Below are 22,443 nucleotides of genomic sequence, written 5' to 3' on the forward strand. Positions count from 1 at the left end.
CCCAAAGATTCATTAAAGTTAAAAGAACAGAAAAGTTGAGCCCGAAAAATATAAAAAAACGGGAAAAGGGGCCCGCTTTGTTTTTGGTCACTTGATGCGCCAATGAAAAATTCATGAAAAATTAATGAAGATACATTAAGGATTCGAAAGAATCATCAAAGTTTTAAAATTCAAACCGAAAAGGTTCTTGGATCAATCTGAATAATTCATATGAATGAATAGACTTGTGTCTGATCAAAAATACAAAATAATCCATGGAACATTAAAAGAATAAAAATAATATTTACAACCAGGGAAAAATTAAAACTAAATCTTTTCCTTCTCCCCTCTGCTACTTACCTCCATATTTGTCCATGTAGTGGTGCATACTGTCAATATATTTCATAATTAAGGCCATTTTTGTGAGTATATGTGTTGGACGTCAAACTACGCAAACGGCAGGAGATATGCTGGATTTTGGCTGGATGCTAGAATGGGGAAAAGAGAGACAAAAAGGATGGTTAAAAAAATGCTTCATTAAACCTGTAGCTGTTTGATGATGATCCATTGCACGCTTATGTTGACGATATGTGGAGCTGCATTAGATTCTACCAAGCCCCGGACAGCTGTTGGTACCAACCACCAAGTAATCAATGAACAGAATTTAATATCAAAAGTCTCCCGGCGGGCTGTATATTTTATGCTCTGATGTAATGCCATTATTGGAACGGTCCCAGCAACTGCATTTCGTCCTGCAGACTATGGGAAGGACAGGCCGACCCGATCACCCGAAACCATCCATCGATTATTAATCGACGGTCATTGTTTTTTGCTCCGCGAGTCCGCGCGAGTCGTGACGTCCTCCTTCCGAGGCGGAAGGTTTACTTGGTTTAGTTGCAGTACCCGGGAAATGACCCACCCTTTCTATCGCGTGACCTACATACGACGCGTTACACCGGGTGGCGACGCGACTGAAAATGCCACGGAAAACGAGGGGTCGATAGTATCGTCCACGGGGTTTCCCCGAGAACATTGGGTTGTTGTTACTGCGTTCGCACTTCCCGAGAGGGGAGGGAAAATGGACGAAGGAAGTGTAAAATGTCAATAGGCAAATGGGCAAACATGTTCATTGATTAAAAAGTCTTCGCCGAGAGGCGCTAGTATGTGCGATATAATGCAGTATGGCGCAGAGGGAGGATAAAAGAGTACCGCGGAGAAAAAGAAAACTCGATGACTTTCGTACCATATTGATTTCTTCGCCATGCATTTCCCATCGTTAGTAGGAAAAAGAAACCCCAAAAGGAAACAATCAACCGAATGGAGGTTTACGTCGTCCGTAACGTTAACCATCGGCCGCCCGCGAAAAGCGACCACCGATTCGTGTCCGATATCGGCTGTCATTTCCTTTTCCATTCCCTTCCGGGCCCCGTTTGTCAGTTAGATCAAAACAAAAACACCCCACACGCGGGTGGAAAAAAAAACTAGAACGGTAAAAAAACGCCATTGCATGAGTAGAACGTATTTGGCAGTAAATTGTAACGAGGCGCCATCGTGTCCAGAATCGGAAGGACGCGGAGAAGGCGCTCGGTGGATCCGAGAACTGGGCCAAAGTTGGTCGGTCGCTCGGAACTGTCGCCAGTGAGCGCGTTGCAGCGAGCAGGTCGGTCTGGTGTCCTTCGTCGTATCGCGTTTCAGGCCGACCCGCGGTCAACCGGCAACAAGCGGCTACTGCGGCCATCGCGTGGCAACATAATCGACCCACACCACCCGACCCCAGCAACAACAACGGAGGCACGAAGCGCATAATGCGAGGGTGGAAAAAATCCGGTATAGTGTGGCTTGGCTAGCGGAAAGTAGCTTGCCTCGTTGTTCCCTTTATTTTTGACAGCATAATAAGCGAGCCAAGAGGTTCGAGCATTGGTAACTGGTTGGCCAATGCGGCTTGCGACAGCCGGAATGACACACGGTCAGATGGGTGAGCATGATCTGCACGCTGAGTGCTACGAAAACAATCCATTACCCCCGACGGCATCGATCAGGGCGTAGTGAAGAAGGTTCCTAATGGGCAACATTGATTCACAAGGTTGTTGTGCAGGGAATTGACCAACTAAAACAATGTTTCGATCATAGAAACGCCTAAGAAATGCGCATAGAAAACCTGAAATAAGATTACCCAACTATTTTCCTGCCCGAACTATTTGAACCGAAATAGAAATCTTTAACACGATGACTACCATTAGTTCAAAAAGGTCAATGAAAATGCAACATAAACATTATATTAATATTTAATATTAATTCGTTGAAAAGCTAAGTCTTTGTTTAGCCTTCAAAACCTGTCGGTTTAATAAATGTTATAAATAAATTTTATTAAAAAATATTGTACTAAAGAAATGTTCTAAAAACGCTTGGCAGTCAACGTGTTAAGTAGGTATTTTATATCGTTTGCAAGAATTAGTAAATTTAAATTCAAGATATATGATTCAATTATTTTTATGCTATTTACTTTTAATATTTTATTTTTCAATTAACTTTTGAACGAAAAACGTTTACGTTTCAAAACAGGGAACATGCATATTTCACATAAATGTGTGAATCATTGTTCAAACTTCCAGTTTCTCCAAAACCTCAAGCTTACGAAACAAAGGTTGTGTATTGATAAATTAAAAAAAAAACTGAAGTAATTCACTTTAGTTAACTGTAAAAAAAAATTACAAATTAAGAACAGCTCAGTAATCGATACAAAAATACAGAAAGCATAATTCCTACACGCTGTGAATCAGCTGAGTGCATCTGCCCGAGGGTGACTATGACATCACAAAAGTGCACAGCAGACCCACACAAAGCGACAAAAGAGACTTATCCACCCCCGTCGGTTTGAAGGATCGGGTGCCGACGAGCACGTGTTGTGCCACCACCCACTTGCGGTGTGTTATGCGCCCGGGCGGTTGTGTATGTGCGGTCGGCGCCGGGTTTCAAGAACGCTGTGCGGCACACACCGTCACACAGAAGCGGCACACTTTCAGGCCACACCACGCACGCTGCCCTCCCTCTCTCTCTTTCTCTCTGGGAGGGAGTCTCATCATGTACCGCAATCGACTTCCATCTTCTTCCAAATGCCAATGACCGATGGTCGGAGGAGGAGGAGAAGAAGGGTGTGCCAAGCGGAGGAGCAAGTGTCAGTTCGGACGAAACATCCATCCGAGAGATGGCATCTGTTGCAAACTGGCAATTGGCTTCCCTCCCGCAATAAACCTCACCCCCCCCCGTCGACAAAAGGTAAAAAACAACATCGATCCGGGTCGGGTGAACACGATCACGAGACCTTGGCTGGTCAAAGTTCAACGATCGTCGACCGTTGCGATTTTTTCGCTTCTTTTTTTCGACAATCACAAACAATCCACCACATTGCAGCATGCAGAAGGGGTTTTTCTCGGCATTTTGTAGGTTATGCTATTTATGTCGACGGACGTAGGAAGAAGATACCTCACACAAAAGTAGCGAATCATTTTGCAACATCGACATCGAGGATCGGCCGAAGCATTTTATTTATAGTTTTGTTTCATCCCCCAGCCGAAGGCAACAACAGCGTGAGTGCGTGCGTGCGTCATTACGTGGTTTGTGACACTACCACACGGAATCAGCACCGAACGGTAACCAGGAGCATGATGCTGAGAACATCACAGAACAGAAGACGCTCCGCGAAATACCACTGATGACGGAATGGATTTGAAACCAGCTCACGTTTGGTCGTGTCTGCTCAATCCACTCCACGGGGGATGTGTGTTTTATTTAAGTTTTTAGTTTTCTTCCATTTTTTATGGAGAGGGAGGATGGGGAGCAACACACAAAACGGGGTGTGGTGTGCGCAAGCCCGCGTTTCGCTGCGTTCCGGACGCGGGCAGATTGGATCAGATGACGCTGATGACTGTTGATGAGGCCCAACGACAACGACTTTTTTTCGCGCAAACACTCTCTCTTTCTCTCTGCCCAAAGAATATTCGTTTCTAAGACAACCTCTTTTTGAGAAAACCGCTCTCCCGCGTCGAGCTCTGCCGAACATTACCGTCCCACGCCGTGTGTCTGTACGCTTGTTTGGTGCGGTCTTTGCACGTGCCTGGTCCCACTCTCCACTCCCCGCGGCGTCTTGGGACGTCCCGGCGGAAACGGAGCAAGGGCATCCGGCGGCGAACTACGAATGCCATGCATGTGGCGTTGGGCCAACGCCGGGCGACGAAAATGGCACGATCGCGCGCGCGTGCAGATGGAGATGACGTCCGCTTCGGCCGGTGAGTGGCCTCACTTTACGCCTGATTAGTTTGTTACATAAGCGTGTTGATTGTGATGAGCGTTAGCGAGGAGTTGAAAATTCCGACCGGCACCGGCAACCTGTTCTCGGGTCCGCGACTCCAGTTCTGGTCCGGTTCTAGCTCGCCACAAGCTGATCCCGGCCGCTTGCTTTACTGGCACTTATGTAACGCGCCGGTTGGAACTATGCGCCTGTACGGTCAAAGGGAGCGAGCTCTCGCCCATTCACTACCTGAATAACCTTAGCCGTTGTTCGTTGCAACCGAAACTCGTGTAATGTACGGTTTCGTACCACGTCCATCCATTCTCCGAATTGAAAACCGACCCATTCCTATACCCCTGTGTGCTCTGCATTGCACACAGCCTCGGCCAAGATTGGGCTTTCGAAAGCGTCAATTCGGAGTTGCGTTCGGAGGACATGAGATGGATCGACCACATCACGCATCCATTTGGGCTCCCTTCGTTCCGAAATCTCTCGTTCGGAGTGAAAAACGGAGTGAGCACACAAAAAAAAACTCCAATAATTTCTGCCCCCAGACTGTAGACCATTTTCCCGAACGATTTATTATGTGGCAAGCGACAGCTGACTCCACGATGGATCGATCGGACCACCCCTTTGTGGACGGCGAATCCAAGGGGGTGAAACAAAAAAATCACCTCGGAATAGGAGCGCACGGCCAAAGGCTTCGTGCAAACATTGTAAAACGGTTTATCAGGGGAAGGAAAAATCCGCTTGCGTGCCTGCCTGTCGACAAACGTCACTCTCCGGGGAGCTGTGAAGTGCGGGCACAACAGATTTAGTCTCAGATATAAATCAAAAACTGGGCTGGTCTTGGGTAGGTGTTGCAAAATCGCTTGCACCTGGGCTTGTACTCCTGGGTAGCTGGTGTCGTTCGCTGTGGATAAAAGCGTGAAACCGACCAAGGTTACAGGGTACTGGATATATCAAGATCCTCCCTGGAAGATAACCGTTATCATCAGGAAAAACGAACCAAGGGATAAATGCACTACTCCCCGAAAGCATATCACTAACCCGGCAAACGACTAAAGGCGAATAACGCGCGTTTGGAAATACAAAAAAGTCCCGTGATTTTCGGTGGATATTACAAAGCCCGAGCGGTTGACGTAACGAGATAAAAGCGGTAATCGCCTGCCAAGCCATTGGAGTGAGTCACGCCTTGGGGCCGTACCGCGTGCCCATTACGGTGTCGGCGTTTTCGCTTATCGATATCTAAGCCTCGCTCTCGCAAGCCCATCTCACCGATGGGAGTTCGGCCGGTGCTCGGAAAATCCGGGAATGGCCTACATTCACGATCGCCTCACTGATAGGGACGCGATGTGTCAGCGATGGGCCCGAGGGGATGGGGGGATCGAAGAGCACCGACCGGTGTGATAACGATTTTGGTTGCTGTTCGTCTGGACCGGGGCCCCGGCATGGCTGCTGCTCCCACTTCGGTATCTCACCTGACGCCTGACGAAAGTACCCCGCCTTAACCCTTCCAAAAGTTCGCCTAGCAAAGGGGCAGTGCTCTGCTAATTATCGCCCCATTGCGTCGTGAGCCGACTGTCGGTGTCTTCCGACACGATAAGAGAATTTTCTTGCTGGTCAACCGCGCTGGGCGGGGAATTACAATAAAAGTATTCTTCAACCTCGCAGAAGACCAAACTTTGCCGCATTGGATATAAGAAGATCGACTTCGCCAGAATTTTCTAATATTCATCTCCTAATATATCTCGGACGCCGAATGTGACAGATTTGATCGTGCAGATATATCAACTATTCAGTAGTCAGTATTTGTTTCCAGTTCACACACTTATACACATACACAATAGCACACCAGGTGCTCCCGGGATAATCCTGCTCCCAAATCACCCCAAATCCCAAACACCCGAAAGTGACACCGACATTCCTCCAAACCCCCTATCGGCTACCTCATCTACTTTCCGTGCCTTTTCTCACTTGGGTGCGATATATCCACCCCGGATCCCCTCCCCCTTCGTTTCCCAGTTCCTCGGGCTTCCACAGAGATTCGGGGTGTGTTGCATAATCGTCCGACGGATTTGGTTTTGTCACCGCCACTAAACTTCACCAGTAGCGAGTCCCCCGCGGACGCACGCACGAACGGCGGCCGGAGGAGATCAGGTACCGGACGGATAACACTCGAAATAACAAATAGAAGCAATAACCGAACAAAAAAAAACTCGTTTCTAGGTGTCTCTCGGTTACGATATGTGTCCGGCTAAGGAGTCCATCGATCTCCGTTAAAACCCACTCACTGCTGCATTCGCTGCGTGGCCTCAGGAGCTACTCAGGAGGTACGGTTCACGTCTGCAAACAACAATAGACTGCCTGCGAATGTTCACAGCCACACCATTTAAAGAAGTATTCCCTCCTACCGCTTGTACTACGCCAGATCCTCACGGGTGTTTAAATTCTACTATTTGGGACTATACTTCTGTGCAGAAGAAACGTGGAAACACGAAATTTTTGGGATGGACTTTAAAACGGTAGGGGTTTGAAAAAAACATAGAACGACATCGAAACAACCGTCACCAATGCACCATATACCACCGAGACACAATTCGCTGACGCTTCACGATAAAAACAACCATTCGCAGCCTGGGAAAGACGGGGCAACTAAACCAACGTTGCCGAAAGCCATAGCCCAAATGACACCGACACCCCCGAGGGGAGAACTATGCGTCCACCGCCGAATGCATTTGCAGCTCCGATCGCGATTTATCGAAGAACCACGCGGGAATCGAAGGAAACTCCACGCGGGCGAACAGGGAAGAAGACAGCGACTCACCACAAGCACCACAGACCACGCGGAACGCTTTACGGAACACCGGGGGGCGAGGAGTAAGGAGCGCTTGGAACAGCTAGTGCACACACACACACACACACACTTTAGGCAGATTATCACCCCGCGCTCGGGCGAGGGTGGTTCTGTCTTCTGTTACTTTGAACTGTTGTTCTTTTTGTTTTCCACCGTAACTTCAACTTCTTCTTCAGCTGCTGCTGTTGGCTACCGCGAGAACACGAGCCGAAGAATGCCTGATGGTGATCGCGAAAACCCGGCTTAACTGCGAGGAGAACCGCGCTCGATGACAATCAGCCGTTTACTAAACGTTATTTTCAGCCGAATGGGACGAACCAGCCCAGCGTCGTCGCCCCGCGAGTCCGCCGCGCACACGCAACTCGCGTCCGAAAGAGGAAGGGGATGTCGGCGACCCTCACCACCACCACCACCACCACTACCACCAGCAGCAGCACCCCTGAGTCCATATCTACAACCGCCCCACCACCAGCCCAAACCACACCTCCCTCCCCCACCTCAAGCTACCGCCATCAGCGAGATTGAGAGTTTGTGGCGAGGTGTTTGTGGCAAAACCAGCATCTAGACCATGGTGCTGCTGGTGGTGTGCAAACACACAGTCCAGAGGCCTTTTTCGTTTTTCGGGCCGAAAGGTGAGACGACGCCCGATCGCCAACCCCTCCCCCTGCAGCACCACACAAACGGGGATGATTAGAGGATCCGGTTGGCTAGCCATCGACATACTAAGATATAATGCCGATGCGATATGCGCTACACGCCGTCGACCAACACCACCGCAAGCGTTGCGACCAACGATCGCGCGGGTGACGATCGCGACATTAACCGCGTACGCACCCTCCGCAATTGTGTGTGGGTGTGTGTTTTCGGTGTGTAGGAATCCGACGACCTGACCGATAAACGCCGTGACAAGCAGGCAGCGCGCGCCATCTCCAGCTCACCAGCCAACCCACCCCGATCTTGTCGGCTTCGCAGGTGCGTCGCACACCAAAAACGAAATAGTGCGATAACAAAGGAAAAGCATAGGCCAGATCCTTTCCCCCGTGCCCCTCCCCCCGACCGACCGACCTCGGAACCGTTTCGTTTCGGAAGAGAGTTTTCCTTTATGCCGTTTGGCCCAGTTTGTGGCTGCACTTTTGCAGTTCAAAAGTGAAACTATCATTTTCCAGGCCAGTTACATCATCAGGGGTCGAACAGCGAAAATCTGTTGCTGCCAACCTTCCGTTGGCAATATTGATTTGATAAGTTCACCGTGTTACACATTGTTGCAACAATGTGTTGCAAACCGGCCCTTTAAATTTACAACAAATGTTATGTAAAATGGCGGATTATTTAAATTAAAGGCAAACCTTGTTGCTGCAATAAGAAGCGCCAATTCGTGCCAAAGGGACTAGCACAGAGGAATTCAATTGAGAGAGAGAACTGAACGAACGTGAACGACCTTATTTCCTTCACTTTCTGTTAAAGCAATTCTTCATTTAAAATTGTGAATTTTTGTTGACTTAGACCGCCGATGTTTTCTTGTTTTTATGTGAATTGTCGAGCTTACGCAATTATTTGTAATGTAATTGATTGTAACGTGACTAATTAAACGCAAGAAATTATAATAATTTCAACTTTGCAATAAATACGCGTGGAATCCAAAACAATCCGTGTTTGTTTGCATAGAGCTGTCATCACTCTAACATGGTATGATTAGCTGTCAATAAATAATTTTTCAACGTCTCCGTTGAACGTTTAAAAGAAAATTTCTTTTAAACCTCTACGAAAACAACTAGCTTTTCTAATAGTACACTCAATTAGTAGATTTGTTTCAATTAATTAATTTTCAGCTAGGGGCAACAAAGATGGAAACATTATTGCTACATTTATTTATAAATACTTCAGAATTTATCGCGTTATGTAGAATACCGTACGTATATAATTGTTTCAATTTTCCAAAATAACGAAAAGAATACGATAAAAACAAAGGTACATGATCCAGAATGGCGATCAGTGTACACTGAACCATTTTCAGTGGTGGGGAAGGGTGGGAGCTTTAAATGCCCTCATGCTGGATGCAACATTTCACCCTTTTACGGTGGGGCTTCAGCACCCCTTCGTCCTCCGGCCCCTAGTAGCTACCAATAATTTCCCAGCAACCTTGGCACCAAACGATCCGATTTGTTGTAAGTTGAAGTAAAGAAGAGAAAAAAAACATGTGGCAATTCGACCACACATTCCACGCCACTACATGGATTTAGTGTGACATGGTGCAGCACCGCCCCTCCGAGCGGTTACACGGGGGCTGGGAAGGTTTTTCTTCCTTCGTCCATTTTGGTTTATTTTCGGTGATTGGGCAAGGAGTCTTCTTGCCGAACGAAAGTCGTCCCCCAGCCAGCCCCCCAAAATCCCATCATAACGTGTGGGTCGGTCCTCATAAACATACAAGCCGAAAATAGTAAAAAAAACACACGCGCACACACACACACACACAAACACATACATTCACACATACAATGTAACCAATGGCACACATCGATTATATTGGTTTAGCGTTACCTCACGCATCGCCTCCCTCTACGCCATGCGCCTTAACAGAGAAGATCGAACCGATCAAATAAAGAGGTTGGAAATCCAACCCCCATTCGACGGACGAAAAGAAAAAGAAACTCATGCACACATGCGAAGAAAAGCATGAAGTAAGAAAGCCAGTCAGCCAGCCATAGAGAGCCCGCTGCTGCTGCTACTACTGCCACGAAACTGCGCTAAAACTTAACTTGAATAATAAAATAAATGACATTGCATAATACAAAACGTCCGAAAGCGCAGCCAGCGGGGGCGCCTGCTTCCACCCCCTGCCCAACCTACCCCACATACAAACACAGACACACAGCAACATATGCGCACCCAAGGCTTGGCAAGGTCAGTCCCGGTGTGTGCTGTGGTGTGGCAAAGGCAAAACTATGCTCCTGTGCAATCGTCGTCGCTTTGATTGTCGGTGATTAATACCGGACGGGCTGTGGATGGGTGGCCGTTTCCGCCCCTCCGCCAAGGGGCGGGGAGGGGGACGGGCCCATGGTGGACACCTTGGCCGCCTCTGCTGCTGCTGGCTTTCCTTTGTTTCTTCAATTAAATCATGCACACACACACACGCGCGCAGTCTGGTGCACAGGTGCATAATATCGAACCCAAGCTGCCCTTCATCAGCTGCACTTATTCTCAGCCCCCTTCCCCCCCAAAACCAGTCTCTCCTCCGCCCTGCGAGGAGTGGTTGGCAGAAGAGCGCAACCGAAAGTGAAAATATATTTACTCCCGCAAAAGCAAAGAATAAGAAACCTGCCAACCTGCACACTAGCGAGCCACGAACTCAAGGAGGGCATTTGCAAACTTTGTCGCACTTGTCTTCCTTGGAGGGAAAGAGGAAACCTCGGGTCGAAGAAGCGGGTTGTGGTGCTCACTACTTCCTCTTTGCGTGTCGTGGCCCATCAGAACCGAAAGGGAAGCAATCAGCTGTTGAAACGACCATCAGGCGACGAAATATATTTGCCACATGACATTCCTGCGCGCCAGAAATAGTTACGACAAGCAAAACAAGCCCCTCACAACACTGAGAAAAAGGGAAAAGGCTTCAGTCGCTTGCAACACCGGTCCGGTTCAGGTCCGAAAAACTCCACTTCACTTCACAAAACCGGAGGCATCGCCCGATCTCGTAATAGTCCAGACATCTCAGGCTCTTCGTACAACTGGACCGTGGCGTGTGTAACAGAGCTCGTTGTATGGATGGCTGTGTGCACGTGTTTGTGTGTCATTTTTGGGGGCCAATCGTTCATCCCCATCCCTCTCCTTTTCTAGGATCCTTTCTGTCTGAGTCGTTCGTTGAAGTCTCTTTCCTGCCCTTCGCCAGGTTTACTAAAAAAATACGATTCAAAAACAATTCGGTATGTAGTGTTTCTACCGGCTGTGCCACTGGAAGGATTGAGCAAAAGGAGAAGGAACCAAGAAATGCCACCTTCTGGATCGAAGATCGAACTGCATGCTGCCCTAGAAAAACACCAGCGCTCAGTGAGAAGACAAATAGCATCAGAATGGAACAGAAATACCAATTCGTCTCGGTGAAGTCCACTCGATGAGCTTCGGGTGGGAAAAATGGAAAGCAACCGAAAGGCAGCGTTTTGAAAAAAAAAACCCTCAAAAATAAACACACACGCACACATTAGTGCTCACTTCATCCCCCGAGAGTGCGCCCCATAGAGGTGGTGGCATGCATGGCGCGCGGAACAGGCACGGATTTTACTTTTACTTTCATTAACGCGGTTAGTAGGTCTCGCGGACTTTGGGCCAACACAGCATGCCGGCTCCTCGAGAGAGAGAGAGGGAGGAAAAAAGCCGCCCAATATTATTCGGTTTCCTTTTTCTTTCACCTAAACAGCAACGGCACTTGCTCGCGCTCTTCCTTTCCTTTCGTTGTTGTCCGCGTGAAAACACACATCATAATTCGCTCACAGCGAATCAAAAAAGGCAGGGGAAAAGAGGGACGGAGGGCCACCGGTACCACCAGAGGGTGGGATGATGTCCGACGAGGACTTTAACAACGACATTTGGGTTGTTCAGTATTTTTCTGGCAGATACGAAAGGAGAGCAAGACAAAAATATGGAACAATTTTGTGTGCCAGACTTATAAACACGTTTTCCCAACAGTTTTTAGTTTGATTGGAGAGATGTGAAATATTAATATGTACATTATTTTCTTTAAAAACTGAAGACATAATACTTCCAAATAGCTTAGCAAACCAAAAATAATAGGATTATCATTCCTAACAATTTCTGAAAACTACCACGTTGATAAACAAACAAAAATCAGAGCAAAACAAAAAGCCAGAGAGTCAGAAAGGGGAAAATGGAAAGTAAAAATGAAAAATAAAATAACAACGATTTGTCAACTTATTTTATAAATTTTCAAAAACAATTCGTTATCACCGAACTATAATGGATCGATACGACGACTGGCAATTTGATATGCAGGCAGCAATATTTCTCACAGAAGAATCTGTCAATGTACGACGACCCTCAGCCTCAGAAGGGTGTGGAACCCCTCGATGGCACGCCTCCATTTTGGTTGGACCCATCACGGCACACACGTGCCCCAAGACAAGACGACGTCAGGAGTCGCGTGCCTTCTTCGCCGTCGCATTCGCCCTTTTTTGGGGATGTTCGTTTTGTGTTCCCCATCATACAACTTTACGCACTCGCAACGGAGAAAGGCGGGAGTTATGTCTCATGGGCTCGCACGGGCGGAGGCGGTGGAAAAATGGAATACCGTCCATCCTAGCGTCTGCCAGCTTCAACCAGGGCCGTACCATACTCGACTGGACGTGTACCGTCGTGGCCGACTGCTTGATATGCGCTACGGGTTTCCTCGGGTCGTCGTCTTTGCCTTAACGTAGTCCAGCAAAAAAAACGACGCAAAAAAGTTGGGTAAAGACCACAGCGAAGGCGGCATTGGGCGTACAGGTGGGGTCACCTGCATGTCAACCCGCCGTTCGCCTCGCTTCTCTCGATCGTCATCGTGCAAAACCCCACACGCAATTGGTATGCACCCTCCGACCGCGCATTCCAAGTCATCAGCAACACACGGGTGCCGTCGTCGCGTTCCGACCAGCATTCCTTTTTCGAACTGCTCCACTTGCCTAACCTACATCCACAGCCCGGGCCCGAGCCGCGGCCGAATCGATCGAACCCCGGATCGATGCTGAACCTATGTCGATCCTGACATACACGGTCGTCGCTTCCGCCGTTTGTTCAGTTGTAGTTGAAAAAAACGAATTGGCGATATGTTAGATGCAGCAATTAAAAGTTTTTAAGCACAAATGATCGGAAAATGCAGTCCAAAATTTAAAAAAAACTGTGAGGATTAGCTTTATTTCAATAATAACAATGCAATCCACTGTTCTCGAGTGATTCGTCATAGAAATATTACAAAATAAAAGCTTTTCTAGCTCCTATCTTACCGTTCGGATCGCACAACACCTGCGTGTTCGGCTTCAACATCCGGCATCTCAAAGCTTCCAAACAAGCCGCTGGAATGTTCTACAAAAACCTTGCGGCGACAAACAACAACAAACTTGCCCGATCGATCCACCGCCCCGGCGGCCAAACGCGAAGGCAGCCCAGTTTTATCACGGACGACACCCCCGGGTCGGCCGGTAAACCCCCTATCCTTTGGACTTTGGAACATCGATGTCGACACCGTCGATCTTCCCGCGTTCTTTCCGAGTCCGTCCTACTCCGCCTAGCAAGAACGCGTATCTACTAGAACGGCTCCCCGAGGTTGAGGGGGTGACGGAGGGTGGGAAGGCTGGATTTGGGCGTAAATGGAAAAACTCGTTTGTGTCGCTGACTCGAAGTGCTACTCGCTACGCGCTCGAATCGACCTCGAACGACGAAGACGACTACTACCGAACAGCGATAGGACCGGTCGGTTCGTTACCACCAAGTTCTCCGTCTTGATTCCGACGCGAGGCTATGATCTCCTTCACCTGGCGCTTTGGAATGCCACCCGAGACGATCGAGAACGATCGATAAATATTTTCCTATCGGTCAACGCCGTCAACAGATCGGATTCAACGGTGCTGCTCCCTTAAGGGCCACTCGGGGTCATATGGACCTCAGAAATCGTTGCTGGTTTAATTTTAAGGTCTCTTGTCTAGTAGACTTCTGTTATTCTTTGTCCATACATTGGTTTATGAAACGTTAAAACAAAGAAAAATAATTTCGAGACTTACAATTGAGGCAGCATGAACTCGTATTTAGATTGGAAGTATCATAAAAATCTGCTTTCACTTCTTAGAACTTTTATTGACTGCTTTCCACTCAAACAGTTTCATTTGCTTCTTCGCTTAGCTTTCAGCTTCTTTCCTTCTATAGCCACTTGCTGACGTTCGATGGACTCTCCGCTAACAATCCCATCAAGGCTGTACACTAATCCCCATGGCGGCAGTTCTTGGCCACGGTCGAGAGACTACGGTGCGTCCAAAATTTACCACCGGCACGCGATGCACACGACGCCAACGAACCAACGTTCTACCAAAGCGCCGTACCGTTTGAAGGCCGCGCGGAAGTTGCAAAAACTCGCCTCCACGGATGGCGATGAAGATGATGATGGCGACGTTAAAAGCCGGTAAAGAATGAAACCCGAAGACGAGTCAGCAACGAAGCAAAGCGAAAAAAAACCAGCTTTCCAAAAATTAATGTCAATGAATTATTAAACACTTTAGCGCCCGCCAATGCGGCCCATCACACACCGCCATCGCGCTAATGATCGGCTGACCTTTGGAGCCGACGGAATCCAAATGGATCTCTCGATCGTTTCGTTCCGATCTGATCAACAAGCACTTCCTCCCGGCAAAAAACGTAGCGACCAACCAACCAACTCCTGGTTCAACGACGCCAACGGATGCACGCGAGAAACCGTTGGAAACTTTGCGACCAACGACAAGGATAACGGTGTCCGGGCCGTTAGTTGCAGGGCGAGAAAGGATTTCCTTCTATCGTATGACCGTGGGTAAGGGTCAGTAAGAAAAGCACCGGGGGCCCAGCGTAAGGGCAGGCCTTGGAACGGATCTCACAGTTCAGTTGGAAAGGCCACCCGGTTGTTGTAAACGAAACCGTACGGTGGAGCGGGTAAACGACACGGTCAATTATAGTGCTTCGCCCCTTCGATACTTAAACTCTCGCCTTGTGATCCATTACCGGGAGGAAATAGTTCGTGACGACTGCCCAGTTCCCTGTAACTCACTTGAACGCGGAATAAAGTAGTTCCAAGAATTTCGTGAGTTCAAAAAGTTCTATTCTGGGTTAGATTCTCTAGATCTCTTTAGTCGGTTCTCTGCGAGGATCTTACATCCACCAAACTAAGACCAACGATTCTGCAGTCTATTTTCGGCGTCTCGGTTCAAGTGCTGCGTATCCTGAGGATCTACTACCCGGTCAACTTTCACTTCTTGTCCAACGGGCTGATGACTCGATCATACTAGCCAGTAGGTCCGTTCCAAGCACACATACCACTACGAGATCTGGAATCACCTTGAAGTAGTCGGTGTTGCTATCACTTCGTTCCCTGCGTTGGCCGTGGACATTTTCTGCACAGTCTCTTTTACAATCGACCAAGACAAGTCGCTAGTCACTCCTCCTCGACACACAGCTTCCAGTGGAGTGCACGAAACTCCCTCTCCTCCTAGAGGTCGTCGCTTCTTTTCCCAATTTCGTTCGATGGCCTTGACGGGGTGCTTGTTTTTGACGGCGCAGCATTTTCACCAACAGCAAATGAACCAGACCTAACCGACGCAATCACTCACACCGAAAAAGCGACCAACCGAACGGGCGAACGACCACTCGCTGGCCGCTTTGGGTCGCTTTTGACTATTGCCACATCCAGCAAGAAGCTGGCTTCCCCAATACCCGCCGAGTGCGCCCTCCGAAACGTTGAACCGTTGACAAGCGAGTTTTCCCACGACACCGCGGTGACAATTGTGACGAAGTGTTTCTGTTTCTGTGCAACCATTTACGATCGGCCCATCAGCTTCCTCTTGAGGAGCGTGCGGTCAAAAAGGTTATAAACCGTTTCGTTTTTGACCCGTGCGGAATCCCGACACGAACCTGCCTGCTGCGGAAGTCTAACCACCGTCATCATCCGGATGGTTTAAAAATAAATAATTAAAACCCAATCTCGGTAGGTCTCCAGCGCGTCGCGTACCTTACACAATCCGCGTGAAACAACCATCATCGATTGCTCAAGCAGCAGCTTACAAAAGCCAGTGCACGTCGCTGGAGGGCAATCGATCTCGCCTACACGATCACATGGCGTCCGCTTCAAACGATCTGGGCCGCGAGAAGTTTGGCCGCAAACAGGCGGTTGAAAGCTCGCTCGAAAAGCACTTTTCCTTCGGTTGATTTCGATGCTTTTTAGTAAATGGATTTTTCCCTGCTCACCCTTGGAAAAATGGACCTACACCAGGGTTGGGCAAAGATCAGCCAGGCGGTCAATTTGTTAGCACTAAGAGTAGAGTAAGAGGTATAAAAGAGCTCTAGAGAAATACCTTTCTTATGGTAAAAATATAAAATTTATAGAAATACAATTTGTGAAATGGTAACGATATCAATGGCTTTCTCGACAGCTAGTGTCAAAATACTTATACAAAAACTAAAACAAGAGCTCGCCATGTCAACATCGTTTCTCGCATTTTCAAAGTTTTGTTTTTTTTTCGTATGAGATTTTTACAGTACGTGTCGCTAAAGCCGTGATTATTTTGCTATGTCCTTAATTTATTTCATTGGTTTTGTTTTTGTTTAATTATACACTGCGTCCCAAAATGATAGCCTCACCTAGTTTTTTCTATGCAGGGTGAATACCGAGCATATAAATTTTTCCAAAAAATTCACAAATATTTGTAAGTATAAAACGACTACTTTGCATAAATATTGTTGAAGAAAACGAGAGAACAATCCCTTTACTACCAAGAAACTAAAATCAGTGGTGTCCCAAAATGATAGCCTCACTTAGGATTTTTATTAAATTATCAACAAAAATAGCATAAACTTATTAAAAAGTCATGATTTACTAATCAGTGGGGCCTCCATTACGATTTATTGCTTGGAAAAATCTTGATGTCATGCTCTCCGACAATTTTTCTAACGAATTTACTGACAAGGAACGCCAAGCATTTCTAAAAGCAAGTTTCAGCTCTAATATGGTCTCGTAATGTCTCCCATCTTCATAAATCTCTTGAACTAGCCTTCCACAAACATTTTCTATTGGATTAAGATCTTTGGAAACGGCTGGCTAAGACATTGTTTCGATACTCGATCGTGCATAGTGAGTTCTTGTCGTCTTACTTGCGTGCACGGCAGCATTTTCTTGCTTGAAAATGAGCTGTTGAGTGTTGTGATTTTCCAGATAAGGCTTTAAATGATTGTCCAGGATGTCGATAAACATATCGCTGTTCACATGTGTTGGTATAATGGCCAATTCACTTCTACTAAGATCACTGAACACAGCCCAAATCATGACCGATTCACCTTCAAAATTTGCGACTAGAGAAAAAAAACGTGGGTAACGTCTTAAATCTCTCCGGTAATGGATGTTTCCATCTGGTCCATCAAGATTGAACAGTATTTCATCATTATAATCCACCTAACATGAATTATTAATTTAAAATTTGAACAAGACTACAAAGTGACAACTTACGTTTCTCCACTCATTCTTCCTATCATATGTTCTGTAGCAAACTCCAATCTAGCGACTTTTTGGTGAAGTTTGAGGGCAGAAACTTTCTTCATGGACTCTCTTACAATATCAGAACATGAATTCAAAGCTCGCAACACAGCATTTTTATGCACATTCAACCAGAAATCGTTTTTTGTCCTACGGCAACCTTTGGTTGAATTGAAAGCAACTTAAAAAATCCTCCGATTATCACACGAGGAAAGATTTTGAAGACGACCAGGAGACTTCTGAAGCCCATATTAACTGTAATCTTTTACATAATCGTTAATGAGGTTTGTGGATCTATTTATTAGCACACCAATCCCATGATTTGACCTGCCCTTAAAGCGATAAGCATCAATTTGACTTTTTTCTCGTTCCTAGAGTTGTTTTCCGCTTCCAATGTTCAAAATAAATTACAAATTAAAGAGAGAGAACTTAAAAATTACTTTTGGCAACTGATGACGTGGCTAGGAACTGGGTTGCTTTGTTAATTTGAATGATTTTTTAAGTGAGGCTATCTTTATGGGACACTCCATTTTTTAAATTTTTGATCAAAATGTAATAATTAATTTTTTTTCTGATAAATTAGAAGTGAAACAAATTTATTTTAGATCAGGAAATATGTTTCGGTCGTTTATTTTACCTTGCGATCATTTAAAATAGCATATGAGTGAAAAAACTGGGTGAGGCTATCATTTTGGGACGCAGTGTAGAGACTTGGACCTTCTTGGTTGTTCGTCTTTGTAATGTCCTAAATTGTTAGACACAGTACACATTTAAATTGATCCGCAAAATGACATACTCATTCTGGTGCGTGGCCACAGTATTGTTGTACAATCTGGCATTTGGATCAATATTGGGGTAGGTCCCTGCGTGCTTGAGATGCAAGTTCAGTCTAACCCCGAGGTTGCCCACCCCTGACCTATGCCATTAATGTTTACATGCACCCTTGTCGAGTCATTTTCGGTAGGGCCCTACCATGATGACATACCGGTGGACACACGGCATGTAATGCATGTTCGTCGCATTCACGAAAAAGATTTCAATCGTCGGCATGCATGCGAGGGCTGCATTAGGAAAATGCAATCTCCCCCTCGTAGCGCTCGTGACCGCCCAGGGCTTTCCGTACGGTTGTTGAATTACCTTTTCATCATTCTAACGTCTCGCTGACTCTCTCGCCAGGAACTCTTTAATACTCCCCCCGAGGGGTTGTTCTAGCACAGTATTGTTTATTTATCGTGCGCCTCCATCGGCGCCTCGCGTCAATAAATTACACCGTTCACGAGGCGAGCGGTATGCAAACGTACCCGCAATTTCCGTCAGTCCATCTCCATTCCACCTTTTTATTTATTTTTTCTGTTTCGTTGTTCGCACTTGACCGCAAGTGTCAATCCGTCTGCCGGGAGGGTAAACAATTCACTCGGAATCGGACCGAAACATTCCTGTTCAAGTGATGCACGCAACACGCGTTCCCGCTGTCGGAAAATCCGAGGGAGGAGGATTTGCGGTGCCAGAGCGTTTGATTTTTTGCGTGTCTTTCGTGTGCCATGCACAATAAACGCACCGCCAACGCCTATCCTAGCGGGACGGCTCTGAGGCCATGTCCGCAAGGAGTGTTCCCTTCCGTCGCGTTCTTTTTAGCATGCGATCGACGTTGAACTTGAAAGCAGAAAACAGCGTCTCTAGCGTACTTTATCTGATTCGGTATTCGATGCGACAACATGGTGATGGATGAGCCCTTTTCGTCTAGTCTTAATTTATCATTCAGTTCACCTTCATACAATTCATCGGGGAAGGGAATATCTTGTCTAGGACGTTTAAAGACAGATAAATTTGAAACAAATCGTATTCTTACAATCGTTTCTGAGCATTAACAACAGTGTTCGATTGAATTGTAGGCACATTTAAATCCTAGCCACATTCATCCAACGTCTGCCAACAAATTCAAACGATAATTGTAGGCACCTCGATGAAAAAATCTCACCGGATGATGAAATCTCTCACAATAGGATGTTTCAAATCAAACTTTTCCGCTCGTCTTCCGGCAGTGAGAACACAAACCCTTACTCAGAATTCTCCTGGCACCGATACGAGAAAGGATGCTGTAATCGATTGCGACACGCAACCGAGATCACGGAACAGGGGATATATATTTTCGCTTGTTCTCTTCTCAAACGGTATAGCAATTGTTTTGTTTTGGTTTTCTTTAGGTCATGAAGGTCAAGATGCTAATAACGGTGAAGTTATCTTTGAACTACGTAGCGTGAAAAAATGGAGAGAATTATCCACGCTACGGCAACTTCTCGATATTATATCACAAACAATAACAACGCTCGTAACTCTGGCGTTGATATATTCTAATTCATTGCAGCTGCCAGCGATCAATCGAATCGTTTCCCTGGGAAACGGAAACCTCCGTCAGTAGAGTCTCGGAGCTTCGATGCTTAAAAAAACACCCATCATCACCCTATTTAACAATGCGATTAGAGCTTTAGCCAATGACATCATAAATCCCATCGCCGTTGATTAGCGATGTTTAAATGCAAAATAAAATGCGCTCCCCCGCTTCGCGCCTGAAGCCGTACATCGTTTCGTCGCCATCTTTCTCATCGTCATCGGAGTCTCATCGCAATAGGGCGACAGGAAACGGCAACGCACACAACCGGAACTGACGACAGGCAGTCTCAGGCGACATTGGAGCCCCCGCTTGGTTCTTGGAGCAAGAAAAAAATAAAACCATGGAAGACTGCATGCCCTCTGTCTTCTCGGTCGGTGACAAGATGATGTCAATGGGCATTAAGAGCGTCCACTCCGGCCTCCGGATGGTGGTGTGGCCGAATGGTGCTAATGACTTTTCACACCGCCATCTTAGCTGTGTTTGTCGCCATCTGATTCTTTCCTTCCTGTTGGCATCAAAATCAAAAACAAACAACGCGAGATGGATTAGGTCGGTTGAGCAGCCTGTTGAGATTTTTGTGTGGATTTTGTCCCGGAAATTTTTGGACGCGTTTTTTATACAGCTGAAATTGCTAGCAAGGCCAGAAGTTTGTTGATCAAATGTCAAATGACGATTGAAAGAATTATAAACAATTGACATTAAGACATAATACAATGATTCTAGCTATTGTGCTCGTACTTGCACCGGAACGTGGTGATACTTTGGCCAACGACGAAAAACTTTACAACGCCAACAACAGAAACAAACCAGAACACGTTCACCTTTGGGGGTAGCAGTCGTAGCACGGCTTCGATAATGACAACCTGCCGCCAACGGCGAGAGCGAGGTGCCAAATTGAAAAATGCCACAGCTCCAAGCGGCTGGGCCCCCAGATAAACGCATACAAACACACGTCGACATTAGGGTGACACCAAGAGGAGCAGCGCCTTGCTGCTGAACGTGACGATCGGCGGGCAATTTGGAACGAGAATGTTCTCCAGTACGTCATCCGGCATAAAATTGCAATAAATAACAGGTTCTTTCATAATCGTTCCCCGGAGCCGCGCCAAGCAGAGTTCTCACTACCCCTTACCCCCAACCTCCCGACGCCCAGATCATTGGCCGGAGCAGCCGGTAGTAGGACATTCTGCCCGGAATGGTATTAGACGGAGTGGTTGGAGTACCGCTGGCTCTACCAACCGCTCTCTAAGCGCCTCTCGGAGGCTGGTGCTACCAACGCCATCAGCTGGGTGAACGGTAATTACGGGCCAATCACCGTTGGCTTCGGCTTTCCCGAACCGATCGGGTGCGGGTACGCGGTGTTGGAGGCGCAGGCAGGCGTAGAATAATCCTTTGCCAACCACGAATGAGGTTTTTTGGAAAGCACTAGAACGCCGAGGCGAGTAAACTCTTGCGCGGTGGACTGCACGGACGTTTCCATGACGAAGTGGTTTGGCAAGTTGCAGATCGCCACCACATTGGGACATTGCTGCAACAGTCCTATTGGTGTGTTACTTTTTTCAAATTATTTAAATTGGACGACAGCTGAGCACTAGAATGTCCTTAATATCTTTTTTTGTGTGTGCGTGTGTATATGTCACCATCATATGTCGCTGATCAACAGAATGATCTATAGCGGTTGATTGGGAAACGAATCTGCAGCCACTTTATTATGAACCTAGCCTTGTTCACGTTAGGAGAACCAGTAGAGGATCAAAAAACCAGTACCGATTTGGCAAAAACTCTTCATGGAATCAGGTAAACCAGTACAAGTTTTTTTTTTGCATGTTGGAAATCTTTGTACGATAGATATTCGGAGAGGCAAGTATTACCTTGCCAACCTTGGCCTTATTCTATTTTTTTTTAACACTCATTCTGTCCATTCGTCCATTTTGGAACCCGCCCGCAAAGTGGTAGAACTATTTTTAAACTCGCGCATCCGACTCGAACTTTCTGCTGACTTTTCTTCCAGCTCCGTACTCGGCGTTAGCCCATCGTTTAGGCTATAGTTCACTGGTCGGCAAGGTATATATATAGGACCTTGTGTGCACACCGGAACAGACCGCGCTGGTCATACGCTCTCCCGAACATGGTACTATTTTTAACAACGTTTCGCGTTGGACATCCATCCACACAACCATCAGAGGTCCCTTCTTCACGTGCGTACGGGGACCAGAAGCGTAGGGATCAATTACGCCAAAGCTTACCTTTAATGCCGCTGCTCAACCGGCGTAGATCCGATTCCGATGTTTGTTTCCGTTCCTTGGCGGGCGCAGGTGGGTGTCTGTGAAGAGGAAAAAGGGGAGGGAAAAAACGCACATAAAATAAACCGGTTGAAAAACTGGCTCGACATTGAGCATCTTCAGGGATACAGCCTTCGAAATTTTTCGATATTTTTGTGAAAGCCTCGCGCCGAAGCCTGTCTCGCTTCGGAGGGTTTATCAACGGTAGAAGGTTAATATCATTTCAGGCGCAAAGGAAATGTTATGATACGAGTGCGTGTGTGTGTGTTTGGTTGTCCTTTCCCATCGGGCATGCATGCGGTAGCCTCGAGCACAAACCGACATCATGTTTTCATCGAACCTTCGAACCAGTTTCAAAACCAAACCAGGCGCTTTTCCTTCCAACCACCGACGCCG

At 46.9% G+C, this 22,443-nt stretch overlaps 1 protein-coding gene across 1 annotated transcript in view; it reads right to left on the bottom strand.

Moving 5' to 3' along the window:
• Positions 1-22,091, bottom strand: part of LOC131287392 (elongation of very long chain fatty acids protein AAEL008004) — a 36,325-nt gene extending 14,234 nt beyond the window's left edge. The window contains exons 1-2 of the mRNA XM_058316436.1: positions 22,012-22,091; positions 340-467 (exon numbers count right to left, since the gene is read on the bottom strand). Coding sequence (XP_058172419.1) covers positions 340-397 — 58 coding nt within the window. The 5' untranslated portion in view covers positions 398-467; positions 22,012-22,091. The remainder of the gene's footprint in view (positions 1-339; positions 468-22,011) is intronic.
• Positions 22,092-22,443: the final 352 nt, after the last annotated feature.

Source organism: Anopheles ziemanni, chromosome 3 (assembly GCF_943734765.1).
Source record: "Anopheles ziemanni chromosome 3, idAnoZiCoDA_A2_x.2, whole genome shotgun sequence".
Classification (NCBI taxonomy): domain Eukaryota; kingdom Metazoa; phylum Arthropoda; class Insecta; order Diptera; family Culicidae; genus Anopheles; species Anopheles ziemanni.